The sequence below is a fragment of the Peromyscus eremicus genome, chromosome 8b (genome assembly GCF_949786415.1).
Source record: "Peromyscus eremicus chromosome 8b, PerEre_H2_v1, whole genome shotgun sequence".
Lineage (NCBI taxonomy): Eukaryota > Metazoa > Chordata > Mammalia > Rodentia > Cricetidae > Peromyscus > Peromyscus eremicus.
This window is the reverse complement of record NC_081424.1, coordinates 49057537-49068811: the sequence shown is the minus strand read 5'-3', so window position 1 is coordinate 49068811 and position 11275 is coordinate 49057537. Positions and strand designations below refer to the sequence as shown.

The window sequence follows — 11275 nt, the reverse complement described above, 5'->3', positions numbered from 1 at the left end:
TAGAGAGGCCAACACCCCAGGGGGCATGGGTGAGTGTGGCTAGGGGAGGCCTTTCTTTTTATCCCCTTAGTCAAAGGACTCTCATGGCCCAATTCTGGCCTCAGTCTCTGTCTTATGAAGTTTAAGAACATGAGCTGTGGAGAGGGATAAATTTTCCTCCCCAGGGCCACACCAGCTGGTTTGGGGATGAGTTCCGAATAGACAAGGACACTCTAATCTGAGCAACCCCTCATCAGCGTGAGTCATGAGTGTTCCAAGACCTTGCCCCCATGCCTCCCTCAAGCTTCTGGAGGATCTGAAGGAACACAGATATCTACCGTCGACTCATCAGATCAGGCCCATACCTAGAATGAAGAGGCCACCAGCCAGTGGATCCGAGGGCAGCTCCACTGTGTGTCACTGTGAAGGACACTCCTGGGAAGCTGCTGCCTATGGCTGGGTCTTTCTGCACATTTCTCCTTCTTGTTCAGACTCCTTTTGAGTCACAGTCATTGTACATTTATTATGTGCTCTCCACTCAAGAATAAAATCAAGTAAAACAAAAGGTATAGTCAGAGTACAGGTTCGTTGTAACTGCCCTTGGTTGCTCTACAAGAGGACAGACAATTCAGGGCAGTTCACATGGGGAGGAGACAAGGAGAGCGCCCTCTGCTGATGAATGCTAGACTCACCAAAGCAGGTACCCAAGCCGCCTTTACTGCAAACCCCAGGGGCAGAAGGGTAATTATAAAATGAAAATCAAATAAGATCCAAACACCCTATAACCCTCATGTCAGGGTGTTAACTGAAAGTGACTTACTGGTTCCCACAAGTCGTGGGAAGAAAGAATTATCTAGAACCTATGACCTGTGTACAGTGCTCAACAGTTGACGCTTTAGAAGCTGGAAGGTGCAGTGTATTAAGTTGACAGGGTCTTGACAACAGGGGGCGGGGTGAGGGGGCTTCCTTCCCTGTGTGCATCTTGTATTCCTATAGGGGCTCAATAGTTCCCTTTAATAAAGTCAAATGTTGCTATAGGAATACAAGAGGGTACATTACGGAACCCATGAGATAGCTTTCTCGAAGGCTTCAATTAAAGGAGCCACTTCAAAGTCTTTGCTGAGGTTTACTCTTGGAGCCATACACAAAGTGCTTATCAGAGGTGAAATGTTAACTCTCTAGGCTTGGGTCTCAACTAGTAGCTTCAATGCAGTTATCTCAATTTGGTCATGAAGACTACAGGAATCCTCAGACTTAGCGATGTAGCAAAGGGGGAAACAGCTGTTACCAAGAATTAGCCCTGGAATCCCTTTTGGCTGTTCCCAACAGAAGACATGCCACTAAGAACTGAGCAAGCAAATGAATGGCCACTCATACTAGAAAGCCACTGGTGGTGGACGCATGCCAGAGTGTATGCAGGAGACAGAATTCTGCTAAAGTGATACATGACATGGGGAAAATGCTGCAGGGATTCTCAGAGCCTTGGGGCAACCTGGGAGCTCTCAGATTGTGTTGGGAAAGCCCTCCGCTTCTGGGGGGATGTAGTAGGTTTGTAAGGAATGTGCTGACGTGGAGCTGGCGGTGGTCAGCTGGCTCTGGCTGGGCTCCTCTGGGGAGACCCCCATGCGACTGGCTGGGGCATGAAGGCGGTGAGCATCCAACATCTCCAGCAGCAGGTCATAGAGGGGCACAACGTTCTTGCATTTCATGTTGTAGAGATGCTCCATGCCTTTGTTACTGGAGAAGGGACAAAGAGGGAAGCAGGTTAGACCACAGCTGAACTCCAAGATGGCTGGAATTTCTCTGAGGATGAACTAAGAGAAACTCCAAAGGCACTTGTGACCCAATCTTTCTACCTATTAGGGATTCATCTTAGGATGGCATCTGTAGAGGCCAAAGGGCTTGAGAGACTCAGGCTGGGACTCATGCCCATGTATTTTCATTTCCTCATCCCACCCCCGACAATCACACTCTTCCTCCAGCTTCTTTTAGTGGGTTTTCTATGAATTTTTCTCTTTATGATGGTTAATGTTGAATGTCAACATGACAAGCTCTAGATATCTGTGGATGTTGATGAAATCATTTCTAAATTGCACTAATTTAGGTTAGAAGACCCACCCTAACTTTGTAAGCATCATTCTATGGTCTGGGGTCCTTGCCTACATTTTTCAATGGCCTCCTATAATATTCAGAATAAAATCAAATTTTCTATCCAGGCTCTTTGGGGACCAAATGACCTGCACTCATCTCCCTCACAGAGAACACCATATCTGTCATCCTGGAACTGACTAACTCTCTGTCACTGGTCTTTGATGAAACTAAGACCCACAGAGACCTAGAAAATCTGAACAATCTGTTGCCTTTTCCTGGGTGCATTTCCATGGAATCTTCAAAGGCCTCTGGTGACCAAGACACCTTTGTTGCCTCATGGCAATGGTTCAGCCCCTATTGCTCAGAGGTTTCCTTCCACATCACCTTTCTTCTACCACAGTCCAGAACAATAAATGCTGCTCACAACAAGGAACAATAGAGAAAATAGGAAGACAAGAGTGTAGGCAAATGGCTTTTCTCTTTTCTCTTGTCCCTCTTTGCTCTCTCAGGCAGGTAGGCAGTGGAGGCAGGAAACCATAACTCTTTCATGGCTTGAAATTTTCTTTTATAGAAAGTATGGACTTGGGTGGGATGGAGCATGCCTGTAATCCTAGTGCTTGGGAGTGGGGTAGGGTAAAAATTACAAATTCAAGGCTAGCCTAAGTTATGTGGTATTGTCCAGGCTAGCTTCAACTCTACAATCAGAACATATTTCAAAATAACCAAAACTAGAACAAAATAAAATAGACTATAGCAATGTATATCATAGACAGAACAAAGAGAATGTTCTAATAATACTTCTTCTCATTTGTAGTTCACAATTACAAAGCTCTCTGCCATGTCTCCTGCATCACCTTGTCAGTACAACCAGCCATGGCTGGCATGTATTACAAAAGCACTTGGTGTTAACTAACCAGGCTTGCTAATACTGACAAGCCAGGCACATAACACATCTCAAAAGTCATGGATTCTTATCAACTAAAAACACTCAATAGGGGTCATGTGGTTTCTATAAATCCCTCAAAGAATAACTCATCATGTTCTCTTCAAGAAGAAACCCACTCTCTCAGCCAGGTATTTTTGCAGGGGTATGTCCTTCTGAGTCATTCTCTGCGGCCCTCTCTAGGACACCATCAGAAGTTGATGAAGGGTTGTATATGCTTCCCTTGAATGTGATCATCTACTTGTGGTCCACTAGCTAGAATCTGGGACTTACCGCCTTGACTTGCTTAGCTGATGGGACATTAGCGAAGCACTGCAATGCTCTTGCTCAAATGGGCTGGCTTTCTTGTGCCTCTGCTGATGCTAGAGCATGTCCTAATTAAGCTGGGGTACAAGAAGAACGACATGCACAAAACAGAGTCACCTGGCCCAGTTGTAGGGCTCAATGCAGGTCTTCTACCTATGACCCACAGCGGTGTAAGTGAGCCCAGCTGAGACCCTCCAGAGACACTCAATCTGCAGTCTGCAGTGGGGCTATACAAATCCTGTGTAGAATAACCACTATCTCACAGCTTCAATTATGAAGGAGTCCCAGAAAGATAACTAAGAAGGACTTCATCACAAGGAATTACATAAGCAAAACAAAGGGTGACATGCTTTTATCAAAAAGCAAGAGGAAACCCCTGGAATAACTAAAGTAGGGGGAATGATATGATCTTGCTTGATTTCAAAGTGAACACTCTGGCTGCTTTATTGGGAATGCAATAGAAAAGACTGAGATCAGGAAACATGCCACGTGGTGCAGAAATGACTGATGGTGACTTGCATTAGGGTAAGGGCAATGGAGACGACAAGAAGGCTCTGGTAGCTATGGATGCATCAGTGTTGACTCTGCCTCCATCTTTTAGCCCAGGGGTCTCTCATGCAGCATTCCCTGGTATACATCAGTAAGGGGTAATGCCAGAACCATAACAGATATGCCTGATGACTTGGGAGATGGCTTATGCTCATTAAGGCCCTTTGATTGGACTCTTCTCACCACCCAATGAGCATTGCATATGCTTCAAACCACCAGTACACATCACTTCCTCTAGGGACCCCTCTCTGATGCTTGTCCATTGCTCCAGGTAGGTTCTGTGGCTCTCTTCTGTCCTCCCCTAGCCTTCTGAGTTAGATGTCTTTCCTAGGGTACTTTGCCTACTCATTCAGCAGCCTGTCATGTGTCAGCTGTCGTACAGAGTTGGTCGGGTCAGCATCTTTTGTCTCTTCTGTGAGACCCAGAGCTGCCTCACCTCATGTGCCGGATGTGGGAGAGAATGAGGAGGAGCTGGGCCAGACGACGATGCTGCTGCTGCAGAGTCAGGCCAGCTTTGGCCATCAGGTGGATCAAAGTGTCTGTGATCTTATCCAGGACGCGGTGGATGTGGTCTTTCTCTTCCAGAGACTTCAAGGTGCTGGACAGAAATGTGTACACTCCTGAATACACAGTGAGAAAGAAAGATTCAAAGAGGATGTGGTCATGGAGACAGAAGCATCCCTGGGATGCCATGCTGAGAGGAAGCTTCCTCTGTCAGCTGTACAACAATGAGGATACAGTGGACACATTTGACACCAAGAGATGGCATAGCATTCTTAATGAGTATGTACATCTTCCAGCCTCAAGAAGCCAGCAAAGCCTCTTGTGGCTAACAGAGATTCTCCGAAAAGAACTATTAATCTTGCAGCCATAATGGGACATTGACCATCTCTTCTTGGGTAGCTCTAACATCAACATGACTGTTCATTCAGTGCTGACCACAACCCCAAGGGGAAACCATCATTGCTTCTTTGGAGGGACAAAGAGATGTGCTACCTACTACTCAAGTGGTATATTGGGGTACTTAGGTTATACTTCATATACCAACTCCACTTCTGGTAATGATGGGCAGACTGTCCTCCAGGAAATACAGGACAACCCTTATAAGCTTCACCAGGAGTTATGAGTCATTGGCTAGGTGATTAAAAGATAATTACTTGAGGTAGAGGTTATTTTTGCCTCTGCTTTTGGCAAGGTTTCGAGTCTACACAAATTTTAGTCTTGATTGAACATGTGTGACACGGGTGTGTCCGGAGGACTCTGGGAATAGCTGCTTCTCTTGCCAGGAAAATGTTTCCTCTCTTGACTCTCTACTGTCTCTGCAAAAGGTAAGCTGGGCAGAGACCTTCAGGATGTCTGCTCCTCGGACCAGCACAGTCCCAAGCTAGGCAATCAGAGTCCTTCTCAAGGGGTGCTAGTTTGGGGGGAGGAGATGCTTAATGGGATGCTGTACAGGGTGCTTAACCACCCTCTTTTTGCCTGCGAAGCCCTATTGGCAAACGGCACCCAGCAACAACAGTCAGAAGAAAGAGATACATTTATTGGGGGGAAGTGAGGAAAAAAGCGAGAAGTGAGGGGAGGATGAAGGGAGAGAGGAAGGAGGCAGGACTGGAGAGATGGTGGCGAGAGAAGGAGATGAGAGAGAGTGAGGGGATGGGTAGAGGAAGAAGAGATGGGAGAAGACAGCAAGGTGAATGATGAAAGAGGAGAGAAACCGGTGAGGGAAAAGAGAAGGAAGGGGAGAAAGAGAAGGAGGGGGAGGAGAGGGAGGAGAGAGAAGAGAGGAGCATGGGAGGAAATGAGGAGGAGGAGAGGGGTGAGCAGAGCAACGAGGAGAGGAGGGGGAAGGGGGGAGGAGGAGAGGGGAAAGAGGTGAGGAGGAGAAAGGAGAGGAGGGAGAAGAGAGGGAAGAGGAGAGGGGGAAGAGGTGAGGAGGAGAAAGGAGAGGAGGGGGAAGGGGGAGGAGGAGAGGGGGAAGAGGTGAGGAGGAGAAAGGAGAGGAGGGGGAAGGGGGAGGAGGAGAGGGGAAAGAGGTGAGGAGGAGAAAGGAGAGGAGGGGGAAGAGAGGGAGGAGGACGAGGAGGAAGAAATACATCAGTTTCCATCCCAGATCCTCCCTGTGTGTATTCTTTTTGCCCTTGGAACTTTCACGGTGTACCTCCTAACAGGTGAGGCTACAGATCATGTGAGCTGGGTTCCTGTCACTTGCCTTGGGAAGAATGAAGAGGATAGGAGAACGATGAGGGCAAGAGAAGGGAGGAGGAAGTGAGGAGCACTGAGAATGAAGGGAAGGCAGGATGGAGCAGTGTGCTCTTGGCTTTTCCCTCAACTCCCCCTTTCCGGTGGAAATAAGCTCCTCTAGCCTACACGCACCACCTTATGGGGTACAGGGGATGCCGGATGACCTCCCCAGTTCTGATAATGGAGCGGCGTGGCTTCCTTCTCTCTCTGCTCGCCCCACTGGACGGTTCATAACTCTTTCCCCTCCCGCTGCTCAGGCACATCAGCACCTTCCAGTTAAAGGCTCCAGAGTGTTAGCACCGGCTGACTTTAATGCTGATGTTGTGACAAGTGACAGCCCGCACTGCAGCCCAGGGTTGAAAAAACTGAAGAAAACACCTACCCTGAGGAACTCATAGTAAACAGTTGTAATTGCCCAGAGTAGAAAATGGCCGTGTTTAAAACAAACAAAACAACAGAAGAAGGTTGGCCCTGCTCTTTCTTGGCTGCTGTGGATCTCAGGGGAATCACACAGCTTCTGGCACCAGCAGGCACATTGATCCACAGCAGGTACGGCAAAGAATCCCGAGCAGGCAGATGCTCAAGACACTGCTGATAAATTATAAGGCTAGTCCTAACCTTTATCTTTCGGAACTGTTGTCTCCTTAAATGCCCATATGTTCTCCTTTATCTTGGTGGATTATGTCCAACTTTTGAGTGTACTCCTTGTTTTCTGGCTGCTGAACACTGGGCACTTACCTGTAGCTTGAACTGCTCACTATCTACGTTTTAATGTTAGCGCCCTCTTGTTCTTTACTCACAAAAATCTGAAAGCTCATTTCTTTAATCGGTAATTTTTCATGTTACAGAGAAAATGGACCGTTCCAAGGGGGACATTTTTTAAAACTGTGAAGGGGAAAAGGAGTAAACGGGAATCAAAATTGGGGACCTTTTGGGAATCGTTTAAATGATATTTTCACTAACAGCACCATTGTGGGCTGGTCAGGTTAGATTGAAGAGTCCATTGTTTTTGATTCATCTTGTTACCTAATAGGACTTAGTCCAACTTGGCTGAATTGTTGATGGCAGCTCTTACATTGCTCTCAAATAGCTGCATGGGTGAGAACTGCATTAAATACTCACAAGAAGAAGTCATGCTCAAGTCTCTGGCTTGTGCTGGGGACAGCAAACTCTCCTAGTAGTAACACAGCATTAAGTTCATTCTTTTCAGTGCTGGGGACCAAGTCCAGAGACTTGTGTCTACTATGGAGTTTTCCCAAAGCCTGCAATCCATTATCTCTTTTTAATTTTCAGCTTATTTTATCTTTACTTAATGAAGGTATAATTTTTTTTATGAGACAGGGTTTCTCTGTGTAGCATTCTAGAGTGTTGACAAAGATTCCAATGTATAGAGCTATCATCCAGATCAAAGTCTAAAACATATCAGCCGCCCTCAGAAAATCCCTTTTGCCCTTACCCAGAACACCTACCATTCTGCTCAAACCAGTAATAATCAGCCTTGGACATGAGGGCGCATGTGTGTATCACTCACCATTTTAATGGGCTGATTTAAATTCTTATCATTTTGCAAGTTGCCACTGGGTTAATATTGTAAATTGCTTCTTTATTCTGAAGCTGTGGTAGCCCCTGACCCCTAGAATAAGAAATGAACAATATTCTGCCTTTCATTAGAGGCCCCTCTCCATTCCTCAGTGTGCCGTAACGTGTGATATTTGAAACACGGGTCTTCAGAAAGCCGCAGACCAACCATGAGGGTTTGACGCCTGACGTGGAACCAGAGTGCATCTCAGAGTTCACCTGAACTTAGTTCTTCTTCACAAGCTTACAGAATTCGTTAAAAAATTACCATTTGAACCTCTTAAGAAACCTTTCATGCACAAAAAAAGAGTACAATTCTCCAGGCGGCGGCGGTACACGCCTTTAATCCCAGCACTTGGGAGGCAAAGCCAGGTGGATCTCTGTGAGTTCAAGGCCAGCCTGGTCTACAGAGTGAGATCCAGGACAGGCACCAAAACTACACAAAAGAAACCCTGTCTCAACCCCCCCCCCAAAAAAAGAGTATGTTTCACATACATCACTTTTAAAGAATAAAAATTAAATACGTTGCCTGAGAAATACAGCCTGTATTGTGTGCTTCCTTATTAGGTCTCTCTTCTTATTACTAGGCATTGCTAGTATTAAAATTTTACTTTAAATGTTTTTTTTTTCCTTCAGCATTACTATAATGTGTACTCATGAACTATAAAACTATTAAGTTATATACACACATATAGTTACATATACATGTTATTTCCTAAAAATTGCTACATTCTATACTTCTGCAGTGTGATTTACCAACAGCACATTTATAAGGTTTGCTTTATACAGATAAAGAAATTACTGGGTCGTGTCCCGCCTACGTTCCGTGGGGACTGATAACAAAGAAAGAGTTAAGTCCATCAGAAGATGAAGGGAACATCCAGTGGCCATGGTGTTGTAAATTGCAGGTGGTAGTGGCCATGGTGTTGTAAATTGCAGGTGGTACTGAGGTGTGCCTTGGTGTATTGGGGTTGGCTGCAGCTCCCCATGGCTCTGTCTCTGAGGCTTATCCTGTGTGTCATCACCCACATCTCCTAGAACTCTGCCTTACCACAGGATGGATGTCCTGGGAACCTGCCCAGCCCCAGAAGCTGAGTTAGTTCAAATTGAGTGATGAAATTTCGACCCATGTCCTTTCTGTTATGACCCAGTATACTGGCTTCCTTCTACAGTAACCCTCTCTTGTTCAAGAAAACCTCAGAACCCTACCATCTAACAGCTTTTGGATTCTCAGCAAGGGAGGTAGCCCCCCTCAACACACACACGTTGCTTCTTTCCCGTGTACACACTTGTGCTCAATTTCAGCACACCCCAGGGCCAGCATAGTTTGTTGGGTTTTTTTGTTTTTGTTTTTGTTTTTCAATGCAGGAAAAACACATGATACTCCGACTCAGCCAGCCAAGTTTTCTTTTGGGCGGCTGAGTTTGTGTTCTCCACAGTGCGCATGCTTGCCTGGGTTCCTTCACCCAGCAAGCACCTATTGAGAACTTTCTGTATATATCACTATGTTATCTGACAAGGATTCCAAGCTTTCTTTCCTTTGAAGAGTTAATGTTTTAAGAGAAGATACTGCCTGTGGAGAGAGAATTTTCTTCACACACACTCCCAGAACGGAGACTGTTTCTCTGAGCAAGCCTGTTTTTCTAGTCTGCTTTGGCACCAGCTCAGCTTATCACCTCATCCCTGTCCGCATGTGCTTCCTAGCTGTGCAAATATATTCTGAAATAAAAATACAGTCCTGCCTAAATGCCAATAATTGACAACAGCCGCCATCCTCCTTTTGGACTTTCCTGGCAAAATACAATCCTGTGTTTGCTGCTCCGTGTCCTTAAGGAGCTGTTGAAGAAACAAAAGCCATCCAGATTCCCAGAATGCTTCAGGTGCTCTGGCAACCACTGTTAATGAGCATGAACACAACAAAGCTACGGGTTTATCTGTGTCTCAGGTGGTTTCTGCCACACTGTAGACAGCCCATTGCTATTTCCAGGGGCCAGGGGCCAGGGTGCAGATGGGAAGAGCCTTTGGAAAGACTCAACAAGGCTAGGCTTCAGTCACTTTGCAGGCTATGCCAAACCTCAGCGATGGAGGGGGAGGGCTCTGTCTTCAGGCCTAGCTGGCAACCTGAACATATTATGATTGTGTTGCCACCACTGGAAGAGATCGGAAGACTCTTCAGGAAATGGGGTAGTAGGAATGACAGGGAAGCCACAAGGACACCCTCAAATGTAAGGTGTGTGCATGTGTGTGTGGTGTGTGTGTATGAGAGTATGTGAGAATCCATGTGAGTGTGTGAGTGTATGTGTGTGTCTGTGTATGTGTGGTGTGTGTGTGAGTGTGGGTATGTGTGTATGAGAGTGAGAGTGTGTGTGTGGTGTGTGTGAGAGAGTGTCTGTGTATGTATGGTATGTGTATGTCAGTGTGGGTGAGTATGTATGTATGTATGTGGTATGTGAATGAGAGAATGTGTGCGTGTATGTGTGTGGTGTGTATGTAAGAGTGTGTGATATGGGTGTACGTGTGTGTGTGAGTGTATGTGTGAGTGTGTGTATGTGGTGTGTGTGTGTATGTATGTGTGTGGTGTGTGAATGAGAGAGTGTGTGCGTGTATGTGTGTGGTGTGTATGTAAAAGTGTGTGGTGTGGGTGTATGTGTGTGTGTGTATGTGTGTGAGTATATGTGTGAGTGTGTATATGTGATGTGTGTGTGTGTGTGTGTGTGACTAGGGATTGAACTTTGGGCATCACACATGGTGGGGAAACACTCTGTTGCTGAACTACATTTTTTTTTTTTATATTTACCTCCAGCCTCACATTTTTTTTTCTTGACCCAGGACCTCACCCAGCTGCCCAGACTAGCCTCGAATTGACTCTGATGTCTAGACAAGCTTTCAACTTGGGAGCCTCATGATTCAAACTTCTGAGTAGCTAGGATTATAGGACTATACTACAGGACTGGCTAGAGATCTTGACATAATCTAGCTTTTTCTCAGGCTCACATGACCTCAACTATCCCCTTGTTCTATTACAACACTCTTTAAATTTTGTGCCTCACAGAAATCCCCTTTCTATTTCCCAGCTTCTTTCCTCCCAGTGGAATCTTCTAGAAGTTAGAGGAAGACTGAAGCACACCCAACCCTGGATATACCCAGGAGGAAGCTTAGGCAACCCCTGGGCTCCTCGCCTGCCCTGACATTGACCTCCACTGGGGAGGCTCATCTGACTGTAGGGAGAAGAAGAAAGCCAAGACCTTGGGTTTACCAGCTGCTGGAGGGCAACTTCTTCCACCAAGGCAATCCTATTTGGTTTTTTTCCAAAAGGAATAATGTAGTAGCTGACCTTGGGAAGGTTCTTCAATCTACAGCAAGTTGATTGAGAGAGAGAGAGAGAGAGAGAGAGAGAGAGAGAGAGAGAGAGAGAGAGAGAATGGAGGGAGGGAGAGAGAGAGGAAGAAAGGGAGGGAGGGAGAGAAGGAGGGAAGGAGAAAGGGAGGGAGGGAGAGAGGGAGGGAGGGAGGGAGGGAGGGAGGGAGGGAGGGAGGAAGAAAGGAAGGGAGGAAGAAAAAGAGCAGGGATGGTTCAAAGGGAGAAGAC

At 46.2% G+C, this 11275-nt stretch overlaps 1 protein-coding gene across 1 annotated transcript in view; it reads right to left on the bottom strand.

Annotated features, from left to right (window-relative positions):
• Nucleotides 1-1085: 1085 nt before the first annotated feature.
• The window catches only part of LOC131918607 (estrogen receptor), a 29993-nt gene continuing 19803 nt past the window's right edge, over nt 1086-11275 (bottom strand). The window contains exons 2-3 of the mRNA XM_059272791.1: nt 4305-4488; nt 1086-1716 (exon numbers count right to left, since the gene is read on the bottom strand). Coding sequence (XP_059128774.1) covers nt 1482-1716; nt 4305-4488 — 419 coding nt within the window. The 3' untranslated portion in view covers nt 1086-1481. The remainder of the gene's footprint in view (nt 1717-4304; nt 4489-11275) is intronic.